Raw genomic sequence first — 24218 nt, 5'->3', positions numbered from 1 at the left:
ACACGATTTCATTTCGCGAAACCCAGTGAGATGTGTCACTTTGGCTTTTCCGAAATGATTTTCCGTTCCACATTCCAGCGCCACGCCTTGATTACGGTCTTAACACCATTAGAAGTGCTTAATGAACCGAACATAACACAAACTAACTCTCCATCCACAATCGACCACCACTACCATGGTTTAATGAAGCCATTTCTTTCCAAACCACCGGATCAATCTTGATGGCGTTTAATCTTTATTTACCGCTGTCAACCAAAAAAGTAAGAAGAGAAAAAAAGCTTCAGTCCATCATCCAATAAACGGCGTGGTGAAGATGCCAGCCTGCGACGAAAAGTCGTCGCGGCCCAACTTTTATCAATTCAATGATGATGAATTACCAGCACCCGGTCGGAAAGAAGCATTTCCAACGGCATGGCATCTTGGCAACGCGTCATCATCTCCGTCCGTGGAAAGTACCAGCAGAATCACAGCATAGAAAAAAAGCCTGATAACCTCGTTTCCGAAAAAAAATCTACAAACCCCAATGTAACTGAGTAACATCGCCGGATGGCCTATCGCTGACCAACGACAAATACAATACTATCGCGACGGAAATCTTTCTTACACACGCACCATACTTACACTTGAGTGTATCTTATCCCCTCAGTCCCTGCCTCGATGGTGTCCACTGTTCCCGCGGCTTCAGTACATAACGCATTACGGGTTCCCACACAGCGACCGATACGCAAACCGGCCAGTAATGCTCCAAGCCACAGCGCGCCACTTTGGTCGGGGTTGCATTATGCTCGCACGCGAGAACAACGGCCAGTTTGCACAACCCTCTTCCACTCGGTCTCACTTTTGGTTGCAATGAGTGTTAGTGTGCATGTACTGAAGAGACCACAACCGCAGAGCAATGTGTAAAACCATGCTCCACGATGACTCTGGGTCACTTATTTTCGTGCACAAACTGGCTCAGAAAGAGCCAATGGCCTTCGCGTTATTTTCTTCTCAAGAACAAGCCGAAATGTCGGTAAAACATTGGAGAAGCTGGGGACACATTCATCATGCGACTGTCGCCATCATTTCTGTGGTGGACATGACTGCCCAAAATTCATGGAACGAGAAATCACGTGCAATTGCTGGATAATTTGCTGTGCGTTCAAGTGACGTTAGGAAATCACTTAAAGGTTGGCAATCTGTTTTCCCAAAGAATATCCAGACCCTTCACGGCGAAGATGTATAGAAATGACTGATGTCGAAGGAACCTCGTGTGATTTAATGTCCGACCACAAAAGCGTTTCTAGTTCTAAAACCCCTGTATAATTGTTGTATATTGACTTTAGCTCAGCGAAACTGAAAGGAACAATTAGGTCCATTTAGTAACGCTTTTAGTTTTCTTCTGATTTTCATCATTTACTTTCACACTACGCAAGCTCCCAATCTTCTGCAAAGGCGCAGCGAAGAACAGGTACAACAACTAAAATCTACACCATCATTGTTGTAGAAGTTGTTTCGTCCAAGAAGGTGAAATCCGATAACATAATCATGCGTAACTAACTGATTCGCTTCCGAAAATACCCCAAATAGAAATAAAGAGTACAGAGCTTCGAGCAGGGTTATTCTTTTTGCTGTAAATTTAACATTAAACTTACTTAAGAATAGGAACATTGCTTAACTATGAAATCTGTAATGCACGAGTAGAAATTATAAAACATTGCCCTTTGGCACATCTTTCGGAAGCTACCAACGAATTATTGGAATTGCTCGATCTCGAGGGCATGATCGTATAGCGATTGCACGAAGATGTTCATTACAGCTGACATACACCGAAAGAAGATGAAAAGCTCTCGCACGCAACAAATAAACTCCCAAACCCATCGACGTTACTTAATAATTTTACCCGGTAACACTATTTTTTATTATCGATCATCAATTCGGATCGGTCGCTTCCGAACATATCGAATAAAGTTGGATTGCTGGAAGTGGAATTCAACCAACTTTTGGATACCGAGGATGGGCATCGTTAGGCATCGTTATGTGCTGATCGAACAGCGATTGCGAAAATAGAGCACTAACGCCATCAGCACCCGCCGCAGAGTGCTCGGACACGCGGCGAGTTACATTAATTACACACATCATAACCTCTGTTTCGCTAATATGCTTCGGTAACGAGGAAGAGAGACGGAAATAAAGAGGCAAAGCCTAACACCCTCCTGAAACCGGACAAATAAAGGCGCCACGACGGCCACAAATTAACGCCACGAGCGCGTCTCTGATGAACCTTCTTCCTCATGGTGAACTCATCATGATTTGAAATTGCTGTACCGCGCGTTCTTGCTTTCGCGACCAGTATAGTAAAAGATGAATCTTACACAGGCTCTTCATTCATTATATCGACGAGAAAAAGAGAAAATAACTATATTCAATCAACTCCCGTGGAAAAAAACCTTCAAAATTTTGCAAAGCGTCTGAACAAAACGAATGTTTGGTTTCGTTATTAGCATAATGCGCGTATGATTCGATCGTGAAGATGATCGCCATGTGCTGCCTGGTAGATGGATGGACTACATTATGCATCCATATTGCTTAATTAACCTGTGAGTTTTGTTGTAATGAAGACAAATCAAATGCAAATAGAACAGGATAATAATGACACGTATGATCGTCTATTTTAAATTTAAATTAGAAATCTTCCTTATTTAAGGTGTTCTGCTAACCCTCTTAGTACGGGAAGCTGGGATTTCAAAGCTTAACCGTCATCCGAATCGGTCACCCAAACGAATAAAATTCTTATAGAAAAACAATAAAGTACTCCTACACCTCGATGGAACGGAATCGAAATGATGATGCACACCATCAGGTGGAATTACTTTCAATCGTCTAAGCTCAGCTTCACCGTACGTCACCTATCAGCGTCACGGTGCCAAAAAGCATGCGGACTGAAGATGATCTCATGGGCCAATCATTCACCAAGCATGGGGTTGCCTTCTTTTTGCGATCTTATCTCTATGTTGGTGTCTGGAGGAAGTCGAATGATGTTATTATTCAATCGCCTTTGAAAGCTCGCGGTGGTATAGCATCAAAGCGAGCTTTTTACATGATCAAAACCAGTTCAATAACCATGCATAGCTCCATGGAAAATGAGATTGCGGAGAATTCTCCTGCAAGTTCCACCATGAAATAAACTCTGAAATGCTCAGCGTACCGACATGACATGACATTATGACGTGAAAATTATTGACCAAACCACAAAATTAACTAAACATTATGAATATTCAGCTACACTTGAACTAAACTTCAACACATATATTGAGCTGAATCAGAATTCTTGTTAATTCTAAGAACAATTGCAATGTTGACACATTTGACAACTCGATCTAAAAAAAACGCAAAAAGCACAACGAGTGTCACGTTGATCAAAGCATGCAAAGAATTGTTTAATCGATTCGATATTTTCACATACTACGATGATGTAAATGCTTCTACTACATCAAACGAATATCAACATTCACAGCGTCATCGCATTACGTACATGTATATCGTCCGGATAGCTAATAGCGTTTTAACTGTTTAAGATATACTTTAAAGTTTAAAGTACTTCATAGATCATACTAACAACACATTAATACTTACATTCACAACATCCGAAGAATCCGACGATAAGCGCTGCTTCACCGGAACACAGAACAGAGCCAGATTTGCTGTCCTCTTCTAACCTTCACGCACAACGAGGAAGGAAGAATAGAGTGGGGCACTTTTGTTATATCCGGGATTATTTTACAGCAAATACACGGGATCGCTTTTTCGATGGACACGCCAAACAAATGCACGGCGGCGGGTTGTTTCTTTCGCTTTTCACTTCCTTTATGCACCCGAAAAATCAAATTAGATCCTATTTTTTCACGTACACGTTTTGATGCCCAATGCGGTAGTATTCTGCTGGTGCACTTTTATGCTGCAAGCTTTATTCCCTTTTGAAATGCAATTTTCTCGCCGGTGTCGTTGTGTCGTGGTCGTTTGATAGCTGCATACGGAAGCTTGCACTTTCGCATGCTCCTACGTACGTGCGTATGTATGTATGTATGTATATGCGCGCGTGTGTACAAACACTAAAACTTCTTCCAGCACCACCTTCACAAACCGCGTGCGAAAAGGCGAAAAAGATCGTGTTAATCAACACACAGCACAACACTAATTAAAGGGCACAACTGTATGATCACACCAGTAGAGCGCAACATTCGTCATATAGCATAAATCGATGCTTTGCTTTTTCTTTCGAAATTTGCTTTAAATCATTCTTTGGTTACAACAGGACGCTTTCTCGCTTGGTATTGTTGCGTTCTAAAGCACTTCTTCATCACTGCACCGTCATAACTTGTTGCTCTTCACATGCAATGAAACTATCTGCTGGAATTCTTCTGCACAACAGAACGACGATGTGTGTGTATTTGAGGTGTTTTAATATTAGGCACAAAAGCAAACTGTTTTCACTGTTATAATTGTATAACACTATTCGTAAAGAAAACTTCCTTTTTTCACAAGAAACACACCAGAAAAGCACTTTATTGTTCACCACCGTTTCCAAAAAGAGACGCTTGTACGCGCATCAAAATCAAGCCCAAGACAAAAGTACATCCGCACACTTCGACGTTTCGAACTAAAGTGAGAAAAGACGCCTGTTCATTCTCAGCGTTCATGCGAAACGCTCTCTTCTTCTTCTTCCGCTCTCGCACTTTCATAATCGCTCTTTTTGTGAGAGCCCATTGCATTAATAATGAGTAAGAAGATTGACAGTTGCATACCCGTCGCTTATGTTGAGCTCTAGCGATTGTTGTACGCAATAAACCGCAAAACTTATATCATTCTCTAAAAATAATCTGAAAGCATTATGCTTCCAGAAATGCTGTTGTTTTATTGTGCTTCGAATGAGGACTGCATGAATTAACTTGGTTTAGGAATACGCCTCAACATAGAAAGACAAATATTTTTTTTCTATTTTCCTGGATACACTGTGTGAAGGTAAACGGCCATCTTTGCTTGCCGTTTTATTTTAGTTGTCAAATATCTCCACACGTACCAGCCCGATCCGATCAGTTGCGATCGGTTTTGTTTACAACATTGTTTTATTTACAGTTACAGGTTTTCATTACATTTTTTCCTTGTCCCGAACTATCGTTAAAAGTCCCCAGAAACCAGCATGTCCATACATCTGATGTGCCTTACCTCTGATGGTGGTGTGCCAATTTATTCGAAGAAAAGGGGCGATAGTGAGAACGTAACTAGAAAACGACAAAGATCCGACTTGATCGTACTTTGATCGCGACTAATACACATATTGGCCCCTTTTACAGCTTCCCTTTTCCACGATCGCATCGCTGAATGGAGTTCACATGTTTTGTAAATCGCAGGGCGTCGATCTGCCCATCACGTACCTCGAGGACAGCATGATCATGTGGAAAGAGTTCGAGGGTACGATCGTGATGATCGGCATTGCGAGAGACATTACCGAGAAGACGCTGCGCCATCTGCTCGATTACTCCTACCAGGCGATGTTGTTTTGCGTTGGCATACATTCCATCAAGAAGATTAAGAACATCGATCGTTTTAAGCGAGAGCTGAAGAATTACTACCCCCTGATCGATCAGCTGCTTGAGGTGGTGGAAAGTGATCTCTTTCGCTACGTCGATTGTGTCCTGTGCTCGGAAAGCATGAGCATGTTGACAAAGCTGAACGAATTTAGCGTCCAAATTGGTTCGCCATTTTGTGCGCTTCTGGTTCGGCAGCGAATTGCTTGCGGAACGGAAGGTTGGTGGGATTTGGATGTGATCGATCGCAAATTGCTAATGTTGCTGCTGAACGCTTCCAGCACCATCCAACAAGATGTGCCGGTTTATCTACCGAAAAAATCACCCGGCATTGCGTATCGCTTCATAAGCATACCGCTGACGCAGGGAATAAGCATCTGTGCGCTCTGTGGTGCCGAACCGAAATATGATGTGCTGCAGGGGTTAAGCCAACAGTTCTGGATGAGCGAAATCGACATGTTAATTTCGGCCGAGCAGAAGTATCCGAAAAGTTTCCCAAGCGCTGTCGAGCTGGATTCGCACATATTGGGCTTTTTGTTGCTAAATCGAGAGCACGCTAAATACGTCATGTCACGGGGAGCTGTACAATCGCACAGCAATGCTCCCGGTGGAAAATCACGAACGGGTACAATGTCTAGTGGAACATCCGCACATCGTTTAGACATTCTGCGATCGTTCTTCCATCAGTCGGTCGATGTGATGGAGGACACGCTACGGGAAGGTGATCGAGTAATAAATCTTGAACAGTACTGGTGTTCCGACTATCACAAATGTCACGCCCTTATCGAGGGAAGCAATGTCCTGTGCGTGCTGTACACGTCCGCCATTCCAACGCACATCATGAGGTAAATGAATTATTTTTTAATCCAAATTTAAAACATGAACCCATTTAATCATTAAAATAGTTTAATAACGCACATCGTGAGGAAAATTATTTTTATAAACTAAGTTTAAAACATGAACCCATTCAATTATTAAAATAGTTTGTTAAAATTGTATATTTTATTATCATCGGTTACACAGTTTGCATGCTTATTTAAAGAATGTGTGTGTGATGCTTTTGTTGTCCATTAATCGTGATCGTTACGAAACACGTACGCATAAACTTAATACCCACACGTTTCTTCACCTTCACTCTACACCTTCATCATTCTCTTCCTTTGGCTAAATAGGATAGTAACACAAAAAACACTGAACACGTTGATATCGGATAAGGATGTGTGCTGGTAGCTGAACCGACTCGGACGACAACTGAGTGACCGTGCTGTTTATATCATCATTCAATCATCTCCTCCTATATCTCATCCATACGGTTTACTTATATTCCATATTATTACGCCCACTTGCCTGTGTTTGCGCAATTAAATAAAAAATACACACAACGAATCGTAAACTGTGTGTTCGAGGATCCTTTCGCGTAATTAGTATTAACTGTTATCTTTTATATGTTTCGAATAAGGGCTTTTGAGGGTAATGCAATGTGGTTAGGACGTAAGTTATGTTTATTATTTATAATGATTTGGCTTATGCTTACGTGTTTATACTCTTGAGAAGAGCAGTGTGAAATAAGGAAAAGAGGAAATAACAGATACAATAAAAAGTGAAAATTGTAACGACCATTACTACACCTTACCCTCTCGTTATTGTCTAGTATAATTGAAATTACCTAATGGAAGCGAAAGAACTTTGATAGTTGGATAAAACCGAATAGTTTTGAACTTGATTCCATTTTCTTTGTTTCGTTGCTAAATTCGTTCATGGTCCCCACTCGGGATATCCTTCGAATGATTCTTCCCCCCAAACTATATGTATAAGTAATTGTCTATAAACAATATCAATTGCATAGGATTAACAGAGTAATAGAGTTTTGAAGATGATTTTCTAACTCCCTTCGATAGTTTTCCCTTCACTTCAGAAATATTTGTTATCCCCACCATTCTTCCCACGGACTTATATATGTATCAAGCCCTTACTAATTAATAATGCTGCGCTTTTACACGGTTATGGTTACGAACCGAGTCTAATTATTAGTTGAAAAACAAAACAAAAAACAAACGAAACATTCTAAACAGCCTTTTCTCGTATGGTACTAGCGCTAGAGCTTGCTAAAAGACTTAAGTTTGAAGAATATTTGAGCGTTCTGCCGAAGATTTGCAGCTAAGAGTGTGACCAGAACCGAACCACACCTAAATGCTAACAGACACTATTGTTTCGTCCAACGGCTAGGATGGGTTTGTTGGGTAATATCAACACTAAACTTAGTTATTGTATGATTTTTTACAGTATTATCACCATCAATAGATGTTGTATTTCCACTGCACAATGGAACATTTTCTTCTGCCTTTAGCTTTATTCACCGTCTATTGCACGCACTGTTGGAGTAAATATTATTGTCATGCGCTTTCAATCCATCACTTTGAATAATTATACCAATCATACTCCATTCTATGTCTTGTCTATGTGTATTATTACGATTATTATCCGTGTTTTGTTTATCAGTACCGACAGATTTTAATCGCATGTTGGTATAAGATGGAAGCATTTGCTGCACACACACATTGGCAAAAATGAATTTATCCATCAACTGGTTCCAATGTGAATTTTCGTAAGAGAGACACTTATCCTGATAATCAAAATACCCGACCCGGCTATTGGGTAATGACGGTAAACCAGTTTTTAAAAGATATTCCTATCGTTGAAATGATAGATGATTCATTTTACATTTGTCTTCTCAATCAATTGTTTTTTCTCGATATTAATCCCATTTTTTTTCATGGTTTACTACAAAACCAATTATTGCCATTCACAAACATAATAGAAAAACAAACCAGTGTCTGTGAGACACTATCCAATCACGAATGAACTAAAGCGAACGAACACAAACGAAACATACATCTACAATACACATACCTCAAAATGTACAACATGCGGTTACATATCCCTGTGATTGATCATCCTTAGATCATTCTAGCCTCCAATAGATTCTCCCTACTTTTAAACTAAATCAGGATTCAATATCTGTGCCACACTTGTATACGTACCGAAGATGAAACCCAAAATACCAAACACCATAATTGCAACATCCTTCCACAGAATCCAATAGTGCCGCCCCAGTCTATCCGGCCAAAAGGTAACGATTTCAATCAGTGGCGGAAAAATGAGCGCCAACGTGGAACTACTAACTGCCCCGACCAGTGATATAACTGCACCGAGATTCGGTATCATAGCGGCCAGAATGAAGGTAAACACGACCAACGAAACGCGCGTCAGATATTCACCGATAAGTCGCGACTGTTCTGTGTGTAACTTTCGTCGAATGTGCACGCTCAGTATCGACATTGGGACAAAGAACTGTAGCGAATAGGAGAAGAAAATTGCGAGCGCCATCATAATTCGCACCAGCTGTGCAATGCTGCAAATAAGGGAAAAAGGAGAAAAAAAATCAATCACAATGTCCCATTTTAAAATGGCTTTTAGTAATCACTTTCACTTACAACTCTTCACCGGGAAGATTTAGCGTAATGCTGCCCTTGACTGCATCACCGTACTTGAGATAACCGAAGAAACCGACAGCGGTGTATAGGCAGGCGACAATCACCATGCCCGTATTTAATACTCCTGACCACCCACCAAAGTCTTCTGGTGTTTTCATGTTATTCTCCAGTGGTAGTACCATCCCGATGCCCTCGAAAGCGTAGATTGCTGTACCGAAATAAAGCGGTAGCTGGGCCCATGTAGAATACGGTTTGACCGTATGTGTGTTTGGTAAATCTTGCAGCATGTAGTAGAATGTACAGGAAAGACCTAGAATGACAAAATTGGAAAACAAGACATTAAGCTTTGCTTGATTCATATTCTATGCGTCTATTATCTCACCGGTAACCGTAAGTAATGCAGCAATGAGCGAAATTGGTGTGAGATATTTCAAATTCTTTACCAAATTTAGTAGAACCATCGGAATAAGCAACAGCAGCAAGTAGACGCGCGTGTGCAGATCGAAGAAGTAGTGTGCTATAACTTCCCGCAGATTAGCCGCAACAAACACGAAGTACACGCAACAAAACCCGAGCTGCGTTATTACCAGAAACATGTTGATCAGATTCGTTGCTAGCTTCGAGTAGCGACGCAGCCCGATTGGACCAGATTCAAACGCCCGTTGACACACGTCGGCAAAGCTTAGCGAGGGCACCTGCAGCCGTCGGCATAGCTCATGCGAACAGTTCACCAACATGTGCATACAGTGTGTACAAACAGCACCCATAAACAGCGTCCCGAACAGACCGACGTACAGGCCGGCATGTTTGAACGCGTCCGGCATGGCCAGGATGCCGGTGCCGATGTTACCCTTCAGCAGGTGAATCATAGTGTCGAGGTTTGTCGTTGGATGTTCCAGAGTGCGGTGCATCGACGGTTCGTACGGTTCACCCGAGGACGACCCATACGCGGAGTCCTCCTTCGCTACCAGACTTTCCGTATCGTTTGATGCATCCACAATCATGTTTTCTGGTGAGCTGCGTAGATCGGGACGAGCCAGTAGCCGCTGGTGTTCGGCTGCATCCAAACCAGACCCATTGCTGCCAGCGTCGGACGCATGTCCCAGCAAAGGTTCTCGTTCATTTTTCATCTTGCGTGCACCCTGTTTGGTGATAATTGTGAAAAGTAATTTTAGTTAAATTGGTGCAGAAAAAAGACAAATATCAAATTAAAAAATATTCAAATATTTCCAAGCTGTATGAAACCAGGTTAGTGTGTATCAAACTAATTGTTAGGTTTTTGTGAGTTTGCAAAGGAACACAGCTGTGATTAAGGAACAAAGATAAGTCATTATACGAATGTTAATTGTGCAAGTGCTTCGGGAACAATAGGCTAATCGGTGCTATGTACAAGTTATTGGACGCATGTTGCTGCCAGCGTCGGACGCATGTCCCAGCAAAGGTTCTCGTTCATTTTTCATCTTGCGTGCACCCTGTTTGGTGATAATTGTGAAAAGTAATTTTAGTTAAATTGGTGCAGAAAAAAGACAAATATCAAATTAAAAAATATTCAAATATTTCCAAGCTGTATGAAACCAGGTTAGTGTGTATCAAACTAATTGTTAGGTTTTTGTGAGTTTGCAAAGGAACACAGCTGTGATTAAGGAACAAAGATAAGTCATTATACGAATGTTAATTGTGCAAGTGCTTCGGGAACAATAGGCTAATCGGTGCTATGTACAAGTTATTGGAAAAGTTCAGCATATTTATTAAGACTTTTATCAAAAGAACTTTGAACGATATTATATTCTTTGATGTTCTGTTCTATAAATGTTGTTTTATTAAGTAAAAATTTATAGAATGTCTCAGAGTTAAGAGCCACTGGGACACATGTTAAAAAAAATACAACGCCAATAAGAATCTCATCAACCTTCATTAAGCAAATGAATTAGAATGCCATAGTCGTGCAGAGCCGTAAAGGAATTTATTTCTCTCGCCCTCGTTTTGTTCGGTCGATGAGGGTATCATATCAAGATTTTTGGCTGTAAAACTAACTGTAAGTTTGTATGACCCATAACGTATGACCCGTGTGCCAGCTAGGAAATGAAGTACTTATGTGTCCTTTGATCTTTTATATTTTTGTGGTTGTGTTTCAACAACATCTGAATCATGAACCTTCAAATCTCGCTCGTATTTAGAGGGAATAAGACAGAGACTTGATTATTCAAGCGTGTTATGAAAATAGCGAGTTATAGACATTGATGTGAATAACATGTGAATAAGCTCCCAAAAGATCAGAACTGACGAGAATAAGATAGAACATATGAAATTAAGGTGATAAAGAAATAATAACTATGTAACTAGCAGCGAAATAAAGAGCATATCAAAGTTCAAAGTTATCAAAGTTTAACTTCAACAGTAGATAAGTCGTTAAATGTTCTGAAAATAATTCGAGGTCTCCAATCGTTGGCGTCGTGTCTTTTATTTTTCTCCTCTTTTACACCAGACAACATTGCGCTATCACACTAGTATAAAGTGAACATTTCTAATTACTTTAGATGATTGCATTCAAACAAATACCATTTATTATCTTTCCATCGGAGGTCAAAGAAATGTCTATTATCTACCGAACTAGACATCCCTCGCAGCAAAAGAACACAAACAACGGGAATGGAAATTTTCCATCCTGATTAGACGGTCGCTGCTAGCCAGTTTTTCCTGCAAATCACAAATTTTCCCTATGATGCGATTCTATTTGTCCTACATAAACACAACGCACAGTCACCGCTGTAGTCGGACGCGTGTATATTGAACAACGACGATAAGAGAACACAAGACCAGTGATAGCGTGAAGAGTTTGCAAGCAGGGTTGTTTTGCCTGGGGGTCATTCTTCGGATGGAACTACCACGATACGCACAGTCGGACAAGTTCGGGTGGGTGCTAAGCAAACAGACGGTAAAAAAGTAAGGATTGGAAACAAAACAACATTAACATGATGAAAAACATTTAAATCCCTAAGTTATGAAAGCAAAGACCAATTTCGTAGCCATTAGAATTAATTCCCCTAACGTCCCTCTAATAAAAGCAAATGCAAACCCAAATGAATTATCCACTTCTAAAATTCAAATGTAATAAGTTGTGTGAAATTTTAAACAAATTCCATCCGACAGCCAGACCAGAGTTTCTCTGACCAAACCACATTTGTCCTCAGTAAGAAAAGAATTTACAAGTACTACACTACGTCATCACAAAATGCCAGCGAATTCAAATGGCAAAATTACATTCTATTTCTCCAACACCTTCAGCCTTTTCTGTTTTGAAAGAGGCTTTGCAGGGGAGAAAAAATATCTTTCAAATTCCTCTAACATTTGTGGTTCCGACAGACGGAATGTCGTGCAACAATGGAGTAGGTGTATACTAAATACACCTACAAAATCTAAGTCCTCGTAGCGTGAATATTATTAAAACTTATAATATTTAAGCGATTAATATTTCATGTATTATTCACAAGAACTATGCAGCCGAGCGACTATTTTTTAATGAAAACCAAATATAGTATCTATAAAGTTAAAGTATCTATAAGTTAAATAGATGTACTTATTAAAAAAAATGGAATGACACCGACCCCGGGGATGTGTCACACGAAATAAGATTCTGTCCAGTCTGCAGACACCACACACAACGCCCTTTTATTATCAAATATTCTTTTTGACATGCTTTTTTTTGCTTGTGTTACGTCCCTCGTTCATTTCACAGCATCCCTCAAAAGCCTCTTATAGTTGACCGTAGTTAGGTGAGAAACGGTTCGCATCTACATACCCCTCTCGGTGTCAGTGAAGTACCACATACTCGCATTGCTATGAAAGTAACATCGTTTGCGTACGTGTTGCCATGTGAAAAAAGCTGCGGTGCGTCATCTTCATACGCGTTTCCCTCCTCGTTACAAGCAGAAAAGTAATGGAGAAATATGTTCATGTTCCCATTACAACCTGGACAAGTAGGATCATTTCACAGTCATGAAGAAGCATCAGTTAAGACCATTGATGTCCTGTAATAAGGATCTTTCGGGTGTTTCGATGTGTTATAATAAAGAACTGTACACTTTCAAAAAAGTTTCGCGCTAGTTTGCACAATTAATTGGAGTAAAAGGTACCTGAAAATACGAATAATAGGAACAAAGTTAATCTTTTGTACACCACTGACCTCGGTTGAACTTCCCAATTTTAAAATGTTTGACGCATTGAATCTGAGCTAATTGTGGATTGGACTCTGAAGAGAACCAACCCAACCGGTATGTCTGGCTGACAACAGGAACAAGAAAACCCCAACCCAACCAGTACGCTGATGTTTAAACGGTTCAATTAGCGCGATTTCGGCTTATCACAAACAGCTGATGTGACGCCGTTTTTGCCCAAAAAGACCAATTGAACTATATAAGCCAACCATCCATCTTATGATTCAACGTGTAACTGTATGTAATTGGTGTGCCGGTCGAAGCGATTGCTTTTTTTTCTTCAAATTTTACACTATGCTTTTGTGCAAAACGTTTCTGACGGAATGGAATGTGAATTATACGCCCTTTTGTTAACTTGATAAGCGTCTTCGTGTGTCTTCTGTTCTTGGATGTCTCTCACTTTTGTTCGTCTTGCCACGTGTCGTTTCTTGGACGATGCTTTCGACGCTTGTTTTCTTTGTTTTATTAAACAAAGCACCTGTTTACTTGTAACAAACTAAATATCTAATAACAGAATTGGTATGGTTTGAGAAGTCTGCTAGAACCTACTAACCGTTAGCATAAACAAAAACGCAAATCAAATACAAATACAGGGTAATGAATCATTATGTGTTTTGCAGAAACCGTGCAAAACGCTCTCCTCTTTTCAGAACTACCCACACAGTCCCATAGACCGTTGGGGGAAGTTTACCGTGCTGTGCATAAATGCTCCCACCAGCAATCAAGTGGCTAGCTGTGGATTTTTGCTATGCTTAGCGCTTTTTTACCCAACGAGGATCAAATTACTTAGCACAACTAATAACACACCCAAGAGCGCACCCAATTAATACTGGTGAACTGTTAGCAACACGTTCCCTCTATTTATCAACCCAATGGCCCATCGGTGCGGGAAGGATGATGCTGTCTGTCTGTGTATAAACACCATTCGCCACTGGGTGCTAAGCTTCTTATTTGTATTCATACACCGTCATCATACATTCGGGCGAAGGTCGAACGACGTTCGGAGGGAGCTGTTGCTTCCAGCCAGAACCTTTCTCGCCCCGGAACTAGTCATTCTATCCAACTTTCGACACAAGATAAAATGGTGTATAAATGTATTCTTTTGGTACTTTCCGGACATTCTTCCGGTTCAAATCGATCCAAAATAGGGATTCTGAAATGAACGGGAAAAATGAAAAAATATTTACCTTAATAGGGGTTTCAAAAGTTTACAATATATTTACCACATTGAAAGGCGAATGTTTTATAACAATCTTTCGTCGCTTTTTCTAGCCATTTTGAAACGTTTATATTGATTCAATGGAATGGCAAAGAAGTGCGAAAATGACTGTTCGGTGGCTTTTAAACGATTATGACATCAGCTGAGTGGTTGCATGCGTGTCCTCGTTCTGACCATAGAATAGGAAACAAAGTCTTATCGGAGTAATAGCAGCAGCATAAGCTTCCATAACCAGTTCACTCTTAATAAGGCGGGGCCACTATCGACAGAAACCAGACGTATAAAGTTTAGGTTGAATAGTGCGAGATCTTAATATAATAACGTTTGTAGAGGGAACCATACGATAATAGAAATCCTTTTCTTTAGAAAAGATACTGCATTAAATTATATTATTATTTAGTATTAGTTGTATTCGTTGTTGTTAGTGTATAGCAAATTGTAAAACAAGTGCAATAAATCAATTCCAAGCAAAGGTTGCAACAACTTAAAGAAAATAGTGTATAAATATAGAAACAGAAATGTGATGAGAAATAGAAAGAAAACAACCAAGTGCATGGAGAAACGAAATAGAAAATAGAGAAACAAAAATATAAAACTTACAAACAATTAATCCTGCTCTTTGCGGGGTGGAACACAATTATGTGGGTTTATCTCCACCCTTAGGTACGTGTAGCGCTCTCCTTTGCCGGCTTGCCTTCTTCCTGTTTTGAGTCGAAGTTCCCTTTCCGGGTGGTGCACCAGCTCTTGTGTTGCAATTGCACTCGGTACGCTTTTATGCTTTTTTATCACAAACTCCTTATGATGATGCTGGGTATTTTATTTTTCTTTTGCTTTCCTGGATTTGTTTTCTTTTTTGTGGTCTTAAATGACTCACTAGTGTGAATCAACAGGCGAATTGTGCTGCTGCGTTACAATGGAAGTGGAACGAGGAGAAGTTACATAGTGTTGCCTCCAGTGATCTGCAATTTTATTCTGTTGCTCGCTTCCAAATGCAATGTTTGTCTTGTTTTGTTACTGTCGGTACTGTTGCAAAGCAGTACAATGTGGATTGAAATTTCTCCACCGAACGAATCGCGTAAAGTTTTTTAATGATTGAACTAAAACGAAAAAAATGATAAATGAAATAACAAAAAAATAAAATCAGAAACCTAAAATATTACTTCTATTCATGTTGCAAACGAGGCGCACGTGTGTATTATATAATTTAAATCAGTTTTTACCCAGGTTTCCCCTTGGTTTGTTTTACATTTCCTTCAGGGAGCTTCGCTTCAAAGGGCGATGCCCTTTAGTGGTAACACCACACCACCATCATAGCAGGCACCGTAAAAACAGGTAGCTACAAAGCATGCTGATTATATGTTGTCCTGTGGAATGTGGGCTTCTACATCCGTAAGCGAAAAATTTCCCATATTTGCTAGATGGGATGAAAATCGATAGCATCTGGTGCGCCAGGAAATTAGAATCCTACCTGTAGATTGATCAGTGGTGTAAAGTCTTCCATTGCGTGAATGTGACGAGGTACAACACCAAAACTTTTTCTTTCTTTTCACACTATGTACTACTGTACGCTGAAAGGAAACTACACTCGTTAAACCGAACAGCTTTACACAACAAAACAGGCCGCATAAACACGCTGCTAACAGCACAATCGAACCATTCTCGAAACACAAACACTCGAAAGCTGAATAAATATAAATGCAAACAAATCACTACTATCGATGGGACCACCTTATGTATTGTTGTATGATTAAATCACAGGTAAACGATAGCCCTTCGCTATTGCAACAAAGGAGACCAAGGAGAAATGCACAAACAACACAGATACAAAGGGCACGGATCGTTTTGCACTAACGGTAGACCGTATACACTATGATATTTGTTAAATGTGTCGAACTTTTCGAAACGGCAGCTCCTTCCCAATGTTGTGCTGCAATGCTCGCTAGAGAATGTTTCACGTCCAAACTCCGCACCCTCTCGAATAGGAAAATAAACACCTATTTTCCTCTATGTTTTTCGTACTTCTGTTCTGCGTCGCGGTCGCTACCCAACTCACAACTTTGACAGATTACAGTGGCCTTCGGAATAATAAGGCAATGGTCTATATACAACATAGAAAGGAACATACAATGAACATATGCGTTTTTTCCCCGGAAATAATTTCTTTTCTTCCCTGTAAAGGTATGATTAATTCTAAAAATGTAGTCACTCTTGGTAGAAATATGTCGAGACCATTCATTTAAATTGTTCCACATTTTCAATTATAAATTCAATTTCTGTATTGTGTATTTGTGTATGGTGCAGCATTGGTAAACATTGGTAAAAATTGGTGAACTGTATGACGAAACTGCTGTGTATTTTTTTAAATTAAAAATCCACCAATAACTTGCCCGAACCGACGATTGTAGACATGAAGATAACATTTTTATGCCACCCTGTGATTTGAATCGCAGAAATTAACTTCAAGTGTAGACAACCAGCCTGTTTCTCAGCGCATGTCAACGACGAATAGCACACGTCATAAATACAACAATATAAAAAATCGGCATAATCAGATCTGCGATCGGTAGCTTTTCCTTTGTATTAAATCGAATTCTAGCCTTCTTACTAGCGTTTGCTATCCACCATGAAAAACCTTACGGAAGTGTTGCATAAGTTCTACGATGAGTACACGCACAAAACGCCCAAGAAGCTGAAAATCGTTGACGCATACTTGCTGTACATTCTGCTGACCGGCATCACGCAGTTTGTTTACTGCTGCCTCGTTGGAACATTCCCGTTCAACTCATTCCTGGCTGGTTTTATCAGCACGGTGAGCTGTTTCGTGCTGGGTGGTACGTAACGATTGCTCCAGAAGCTTGTCGCCGTCGTTACTAACTGTGCCGATTTACCTGTTTCAGTGTGCCTCCGCCTGCAGTCAAACCCCCAGAACAAGGAACAATTTTTGGGAATCTCGCCAGAACGTGGTTTCGCTGATTTCGTGTTTGCTCACATAATTCTTCACTTGGTTGTGGTCAATTTCATCGGCTAAAAAGCATTCGCTGCAGGGGCTGTATTGCAGCTGCAATTAGGTGTTGTAAGTTGATAAAATTACACGAGTAAGAATTGATAAATACAAATGAAGCTTGACCGAGCGTGAGTGAACAAATCAATCAAACGGTGGTTTTGTGGAGATTTTTGCGTTAATGGAATAGCTGCTTATCCGAAGTAATGTATAAAGGCTTTAGAAATCCTTCAATTCTCAAACCGTGTTAGGGCACCTTTGGAAGCTTTATTTTTTTCACTAGTTTGCCTTATATTCAATCCTTTTGTTGCTTTGGCTCTACCAGAATTCTCCTTAGTTCCTGTTCCAATGCATCCGGTGTATCTAATTTACACAGGTTAACCTGAAAAAAAAAAATCAAAAAAAGCAATTAAGAACATCATCAAAAAACTAATGCCGTAAATTTAATTACCATTGCTTGATCGATGGATTTATCATTCAATATTCGTGTTTTTAGTTTCATGAGTCCAACGGGCGATTCTCCATCACTCAAAGTGTGCTTTTCATCGAAAACGTCCAAATTCTTTTCGCGACCTGAGGCCATTTTAACTAAAATACCAGCAATATTCAAATGCTTTACTGGTAGATTAAAGCCAATGCTTGATATGGGCAGTTGCTTCGATTCCTTCAAGCGCTCTAAACATTCCGCTACTTTCATTAAGCCAGGTCTCAGCAAAAATGATTGGGCAGGTCGGTTTAGAACAAACGCGTCTCCCGATGGTTTTCTCACCGATTTCATCACATTCGTCGCATCGGGCAAGTCTATCTCGGCACAGCTGAGCAACAGATCCTTTTTCGATTCTAGCTTTGAGCGATCCTTGCGAAAATTTTGCACCAACGTTCGGTCCTTAAACAGTAACCGGAACAATTCAATCGATTTACGCTCACAAATCCACAGCGAAAGGATTGTATCGACTAGCACGTCCGGGATGTATCGATACTCTCCGGCGTCTACTTTCAATCGGATAGCTTTTTCGAACATGTTTAAATTAATACCACTGTAAGCTTCTATCGGTAGGCCGAGAGTGGCACAGCTCCACAGGAACGTTCCGATATCCTTCGGACGGCAAGATTGTGTTTGTGTTTCGAACCCATGCTTACGAATTTCCGTCTCGAATCGGGTCCAGCATCCTTGCACGAAAAGTTCTGCCAGAGTGTCATCCTTTACCCGATTGTCTGCTACGTACGCGAACAGATGAGAAAGGCCACGGAAATCTAGCTCTTTATGTGTAATGTTCGCCTCTGTAAACGAGTGAACTTTCTCCATTATGCCGTCCGACGAAAGCCGATTCATTCTGGCACATTTTATCAGCGTGACTAGTAGCGCCGAATCATCTTCATTGTCGAATTGAACTATCTCTTGCGTTAGTCTACTCTTGAATGCTTCTGATTCGTCCACCATTCGTAAACTCGTTTTATACGTTGCATTGGCTAGTATGACGAAATCCATCCGTGTTAGGTCCGGAGTCAGATATCGGTGCAAGTATTGCTGTAGAAATTCCTTCATCAATATCGTTCCAGTTTTGCTGCGCTTCCACAGGCCGAGGAAGAAAACGATCGACATGAAATCGCGTTCATTCTCCGATGCTCCACTGCCAAACAATTGGATAAGCTTTGGCATGGCCGTTTGGTACGTTTTTAGCTGAGCCATTTTGTTGGGCAACAGATACATAAAGCAGTGCAGCATTTCCAGCAGTTCGTACATTGTTGCATTCGGCACTCGGCGTACACACTCCTCATCGAGCGCATTCACGATCTCCGTGTAGGATCGAAAATCCGTTTTGCTGCGAAAATCCGTCGTGAAAGTGATCAGCTTAGCCAAATCGATGGTCACGAGATCACGTATCTGTTGACCATAGGTATCGACATCCGGCAGGGGGTAGAAATTGGACACCTTAAATCCATACTTTGTTTTGTCGGTGAAATCACGCTTCGTAAGGGACACGTGCCGGGAAAAGCGATGCATCAAGGTGCCACTTTCGCCATCCGATGTTTCGTATTGAAATTCACGCGGTGCGAATGTGCCTAATCGTGCTAGCAAGTTGGTCACTGGTTGAGACGATTTCAGGGTTCTCGTCTCTGGAGAACCGAATATTCGTATCAATCGCAACATTACACAACTTTTGCAAAATGTGTATGCACTGCGGAACCACCTTTTTTCTGTTCCTTTCCAAACAGCGATTCGCGGTAAACAAAAGAGCATGCGACAATCGAAAGCTGTCAAAATGGAGCATTTTGTGCCCAGGTGGCATAGGAAATTGAATTTAAAATTAGCATCACATGCACAGTGGCGGAAGCAATTTTACGATTTCGTGTAAAATTAAAAAAAAAACTGTACCATCAACAAGTTCTGCAAGTTGCACAGATGTTGGAGCCTGTCTTATGATCCGAAAGACTAAAAGAAAATTATGAAGCTCTAGTTTTTGTATAATAGTGTAAGGTGCAAAGAGTTACAATTCGAAGATTCGAAGGGGCTGAATTTTCCTGGTTGAATCTAGTTCGGCATAGTTCGTATACTGTAGACATAATTACAGACAGCGTTACAAGATCGGCAGATTGGAAATGCATCGACTACCATGCGTCCATCCTGAGCTACCTAGAACTCCGTCTTTACCGTCGTCTACCACGCATTCAGATGTTCATGAAGACGAATTAAACAGATTTTAGAAATTTGATCGTTCGGTGTCATTCTAACCAGGATTCTGGGTTCTGCTGACCCTTCTGAGCATCTTTCTCCCAAACACGGCTAAGATGGTTTCTTTAATTTTCAGCAAAGATCATGTCTTTGAGTTTACTCTATAATCAAAATTGTGTTTGTCACGACGGGTGTTTTAACTAAGATTCCTTGAAGTAACAAGGAGCATATTGGGGAATAATCGGATATTTGGAATATTGAAGGGTCTTAAATTTAACATCCAAATAAATAATTTTTCCAACTCGCTCTAATTACATTTTCTCAAAACAATAAACCAAAAACTAAGCAAAATGCATTTGTACGAAAGCACATTGAAATTGCACATCAGTTGATACATTTATTTGCGGATCACAAAAATATAAATATTGATGCATAGTAGTTTTCCCTGCCTTTTTTCTCCAAACAGGTGAAAACGTATGTTAATGCTCTCGGAGGACCCAGTATGTTTATTTTTACACAATCTGCCCAAAACATGAACCTGTTACCTATTGTAAAAGTTTCCTTGTGTCATGTCCGTGTATCTGCTGTAAAACGATTTGATTAATACAAACGTATCCCGTGTTGCAGTACCTCTGAAACAATGTACTAGAGTATGTTCGTCTGTTAAAAAAGCTACACTGAACGACGAGTTCGAAACGATTGACATCGAATGGATGAATTATTTACACCACCATGAAAGTGGTTCTCGCATCGTTGGGACACACTACCAGTTTGTGTTGCTATTGCTCTTCCTACACTTTAAACTACTGTTTCTCTTGCAAAATTATCTACGTGCGAGTGAGTGGCAGGGGTGGGCGAGTTTACGTGGGGTAGGCGAGCGAACGTTGGTAAACTGTTTCGAGACACGTTCGTTTAAACGCAAATTAAACATTTACAAATAAAACTAAATCTAAAACACACATCTGCACGACTTGTACCCGAAATTAATGCTAATTGCGCTTAATACAACCGGCGTAACATAATGTTTTGTAATACTATAACTGTACATACATAAATCAACCTGAGGCTGTCGGAAAAGAAACAATCTTACTGCTATTTATGAATAATTAAAGCAACTAGAAAACAGAAGAAAACAGAGTCTAGAAGGTAATCAACAAGAGGCAGAAATGCTTAAGCTCGTTTCTAGTCGATCGAGCGGGATCGAAAGAGGACAATGTGAGCGAGTGCGGTTTCTTTACAAAAAAGCTTCTAGTTTGGGTACGTTCCTGTCTGCTGCTTAAATTAATAGGCTTGTGCAATTAATTCATGTCCCTCCTTTCCCTTTTCTAGATGGATGTGCGTGGATTCTAAGTTCGATCACTAAAGTAGAATGCATCTAATTTTGCGTGATTGTTTACTTTTGTTCAATGTACGAGGTCAAGAGTTACCGTTCAATAGGAAACCACTCTGGTTGGTCAGTTTGTTTTTCTTGGTGGCTATTCTAAACACAAGAAATAAAGCTCACTAAACTAACTACATGTCTACAGAGGATGAATTAAATCTAGCTTCTTTTTTCACCTGTAAACAAATAATGCGAAACTGTACCAAAACCAAACCTGTTCGTTTTTGTAGCGCGCTAAATGCTACTTTGCTGGATGTATTATAAAGTAATTTGTAATATCAGCTCGACTTATTACTGAAGGGTATAACAGTATACTTGTCCTGTTCGGTTTGCATCTGTTTGTTCGAGGATAGATCAACTACTTTGGTACACAAATTTACATCAATTCCTAGACAACTCTTGGTGTGTTATTGGGGTTGTTTATGCACCCTTCCCAGTTGGAAGATTATTCCTTGGATTATCGATCCATTCGGATGGAGGGGAAAGTGAACATAAGCTAGCGCCATTCAAGAAAGGAGCTGTTGCTTTAAACACTGCTATTGCTTAGATACCTCTCGAGAAGCTTAAACGAAACCTTGCAAAATCCTTCCATAATTTACCCCTCAACCAAATTAATGCAAAGACAACATTTTAGGAGCACAAAATGGAACTAATAAATAAACGTACATAAACGTCCATCCTAGCAGACGACAACAGCTAAAGGCCCTGACTGTTAATCGAAAATAACTCTTACTACAGAAGCAAATGCGACCCTGTTTTTCCCGAGTCTTTGGTCACGCGAAGGAATTTGCGCCATGGGAAAATGGCAGCGCGCACATCATCACACACACACGCTTGTCGACATCGCAAACCACACCGTTCGTGGCGTAATGAAAAAACTAATTAGACAAGGTAGTACGTAGATCATAAATGCACGATAATGCAAATGGGCTCAATGGGCTACCCAGTCGTCTGGCGCCAAAGGTGTCTGTCTATAGCGTTTCCTGAGACCAATTGAGTAGGAATTTGTGTTTCCCAAGCATGTTTTTTCTTCGCTGTTTTTTTTTTGCACGTGCTACCTCCCTGCGTCAATTCCATTCCATTCAGATAGATCCGTTTCACTTACTGTACAATTACGCTTATCTCAACCTCTGAGAGGGCACTTCGCGCATGAATTGAGATCTTTTACACATCATGGCTCAGTAACGGCACATCGTGATGTTTTCGGTTGAGGCTGGTACAGGGCAGCATCCATAGCATGGGATGTCCACGGCCACAAACCTCTGCCAGCAGGGCCATCTTTGGCCGATGGATCCGGTATGGGCCCTTTTGCTGGACCGCCTCTACTGCCGTCTCGTCGTACAGTATCGCATGCATCTGATCGACCATGATCGCTATTACGAATAGCCCAAACAGGGCCGATTCAAGTAACAGCAGTACGCTGTGCATCATCCGGCTCTGGGCTTGCGTCACATCCGTATGACAGTCTTCGCACGGATACAACCACGAGATCACGATCAGAAAGATCGAATAAACGGCAAGTGCGCAAACGTACATAAGGAACTGGAGGAAATATTTCTGGTTTCGCTCGCCGACACAATTGTTAATCCACGGACAGTGATGATCCATGCGCCGGATGCACCGTTTACAGATGCGGCAGTGGTGTGCCCTTGGCGGTCGGTACGTTTCACACCGTGTGCACATCGTCCATTCTTCCCGCTCGTGGCCGTAATTTTTCTCTGAGTGAAGGTCGGAAAAATCAATACGGATTTGGGGCAACGGAACCGTTCCCGGATCGAGCAGTACCGCTTTCAGATGAGCCATAGCCAGCAGGAACACGATCGTATTGAACGCCACCACATGAAACGGTGCCCAAAGACTGCCATCGGAATGCATGAAAACGGAAAAAAAAGATTATATTTCGATTGCGAATATTGCGATGCGCAGTGCGATTGCAGGAAGGTGTATCATTGATGATAGTTATCATTCAGCTGATCGTACCTGTTGGGCATTGTTTGCAGAATTATCCAATGCGTTACCACATAGTCTGCGTACAGGACAGCCATATAGGTGACCAGCACGCAAACAATACCGCAGGGATCTTTGACGAAAGCCATTGTGCAGGCCTTACGGCAGGTGGTGGTGAAAACTGAGTTCCACTTGCCGTTGAGTAATTGATAAGTGCTGCCCTGCTTTATCTGGTCTTGTTTGTTGATTTCCACCTTTCCTCTCAGTTTCCCTTCGGGGTCAAAATTCACTTTCACAATCACACCGACAAAAAAACATAAAACTTCCTACCTCAGCTCCCTTTTCGCTGCGGCCCTTCTTTACTTTGTACGGAAAGCTACACAACACAAAACTACGGCCCAACGATGACTAAAACACGGCACCATCTCTTCCATAGTGCAATCATCCAGCTGGACCATCGCAAGACCCGCCTGAATGTCACGAATTATGCTTCACAATTCCATGGAGTGTCCGGTACGAATATCGGCGAACGGATTAATCACCTTTTCCGTACCGACTTGTGACAGCAAAGGCTCTACAAAGCCGACAAAATAGAGATGCCTGTTTCTCGCGCAAGAGCAATTCAAATTTTGCTCCAATACACAATCCGCAAATTTCCTCTACGTATACGCACCAGCAGAACTGTCAAATAGGGTGTATACTGTAAATGAAACATGCAAAA

General features: G+C 40.9%; 5 protein-coding genes across 7 annotated transcripts; 2 read left to right on the top strand and 3 right to left on the bottom strand.

Annotated features, from left to right (window-relative positions):
* Nucleotides 1-5146: 5146 nt before the first annotated feature.
* LOC128301007 (protein fuzzy homolog) lies at nucleotides 5147-6880 on the top strand. The gene is made up of 3 exons (XM_053037292.1): nucleotides 5147-5257; nucleotides 5334-6412; nucleotides 6740-6880. Exons 1-3 carry the CDS (start codon nucleotides 5180-5182, stop codon nucleotides 6795-6797), a joined length of 1215 nt encoding a protein of 404 aa, XP_052893252.1. The 5' UTR covers nucleotides 5147-5179; the 3' UTR covers nucleotides 6798-6880.
* LOC128301006 (proton-coupled amino acid transporter-like protein CG1139) lies at nucleotides 6556-16507 on the bottom strand. Of its 3 annotated transcripts, none has more exons than XM_053037291.1 (5): nucleotides 15963-16507; nucleotides 15095-15591; nucleotides 9444-10203; nucleotides 9062-9371; nucleotides 6556-8979 (listed from the first exon to the last, which is right to left on the bottom strand). In XM_053037291.1, the coding sequence occupies exons 3-5, from the start codon at nucleotides 10189-10191 to the stop codon at nucleotides 8562-8564; spliced, it is 1476 nt and encodes a 491-aa protein (XP_052893251.1). In that variant the 5' UTR covers nucleotides 10192-10203; nucleotides 15095-15591; nucleotides 15963-16507; the 3' UTR covers nucleotides 6556-8561. The 3 variants fall into 3 exon arrangements, with proteins under 3 accessions (XP_052893251.1, XP_052893250.1, XP_052893249.1); XM_053037290.1 differs by lacking the exon at nucleotides 15095-15591 and having other exon boundaries at nucleotides 15963-16175; nucleotides 16389-16495; XM_053037289.1 differs by lacking the exon at nucleotides 15095-15591.
* Nucleotides 16508-16999: 492 nt separating this feature from the next.
* On the top strand, nucleotides 17000-17636 carry LOC128304200 (dolichyl-diphosphooligosaccharide--protein glycosyltransferase subunit DAD1). Its single transcript, XM_053041361.1, has 2 exons — nucleotides 17000-17325; nucleotides 17392-17636. The coding sequence occupies exons 1-2, from the start codon at nucleotides 17118-17120 to the stop codon at nucleotides 17520-17522; spliced, it is 339 nt and encodes a 112-aa protein (XP_052897321.1). The 5' UTR covers nucleotides 17000-17117; the 3' UTR covers nucleotides 17523-17636.
* A 99-nt stretch (nucleotides 17637-17735) lies between these two features.
* LOC128303848 (uncharacterized) lies at nucleotides 17736-19695 on the bottom strand. Its single transcript, XM_053040925.1, has 2 exons — nucleotides 17947-19695; nucleotides 17736-17877 (listed from the first exon to the last, which is right to left on the bottom strand). Exons 1-2 carry the CDS (start codon nucleotides 19645-19647, stop codon nucleotides 17791-17793), a joined length of 1788 nt encoding a protein of 595 aa, XP_052896885.1. The 5' UTR covers nucleotides 19648-19695; the 3' UTR covers nucleotides 17736-17790.
* Nucleotides 19696-20552: 857 nt separating this feature from the next.
* LOC128301551 (palmitoyltransferase ZDHHC3-A) lies at nucleotides 20553-24092 on the bottom strand. The gene is made up of 2 exons (XM_053038100.1): nucleotides 23531-24092; nucleotides 20553-23408 (listed from the first exon to the last, which is right to left on the bottom strand). Exons 1-2 carry the CDS (start codon nucleotides 23644-23646, stop codon nucleotides 22715-22717), a joined length of 810 nt encoding a protein of 269 aa, XP_052894060.1. The 5' UTR covers nucleotides 23647-24092; the 3' UTR covers nucleotides 20553-22714.
* Nucleotides 24093-24218: the final 126 nt, after the last annotated feature.

Source organism: Anopheles moucheti, chromosome 3 (assembly GCF_943734755.1).
Source record: "Anopheles moucheti chromosome 3, idAnoMoucSN_F20_07, whole genome shotgun sequence".
Classification (NCBI taxonomy): Eukaryota; Metazoa; Arthropoda; class Insecta; order Diptera; family Culicidae; genus Anopheles; species Anopheles moucheti.
The sequence above is the reverse complement of the archived record's forward strand: the minus strand, read 5'-3'. Positions and strand labels throughout refer to the sequence as shown.

Coding starts and splice junctions, on each gene's coding strand:
- LOC128301007 (XM_053037292.1), top strand. CDS start 5,180: ATGTCCATACATCTGATGTGCCTTACCTCTGATGGTGGTGTGCCAATT. Junction 5,258..5,333: donor AAAGGGGCGATAGTGAGAAC/GTAACTAGAAAA, acceptor CCCCTTTTACAG/CTTCCCTTTTCCACGATCGC. Junction 6,413..6,739: donor ATTCCAACGCACATCATGAG/GTAAATGAATTA, acceptor TTGGCTAAATAG/GATAGTAACACAAAAAACAC.
- LOC128301006 (XM_053037289.1), bottom strand. CDS start 15,995: ATGGAAGACTTTACACCACTGATCAATCTACAG. Junction 10,204..15,962: donor CACCACTGATCAATCTACAG/GTAGGATTCTAA, acceptor ATCACCAAACAG/GGTGCACGCAAGATGAAAAA. Junction 8,980..9,061: donor AATCTTCCCGGTGAAGAGTT/GTAAGTGAAAGT, acceptor CCTTATTTGCAG/CATTGCACAGCTGGTGCGAA.
- LOC128304200 (XM_053041361.1), top strand. CDS start 17,118: ATGAAAAACCTTACGGAAGTGTTGCATAAGTTCTACGATGAGTACACG. Junction 17,326..17,391: donor GAGCTGTTTCGTGCTGGGTG/GTACGTAACGAT, acceptor TACCTGTTTCAG/TGTGCCTCCGCCTGCAGTCA.
- LOC128301551 (XM_053038100.1), bottom strand. CDS start 23,646: ATGGCTTTCGTCAAAGATCCCTGCGGTATTGTTTGCGTGCTGGTCACC. Junction 23,409..23,530: donor CTGCAAACAATGCCCAACAG/GTACGATCAGCT, acceptor TTCCGATGGCAG/TCTTTGGGCACCGTTTCATG.
- LOC128303848 (XM_053040925.1), bottom strand. CDS start 19,647: ATGTTGCGATTGATACGAATATTCGGTTCTCCAGAGACGAGAACCCTG. Junction 17,878..17,946: donor AATCCATCGATCAAGCAATG/GTAATTAAATTT, acceptor TTTTTTTTTCAG/GTTAACCTGTGTAAATTAGA.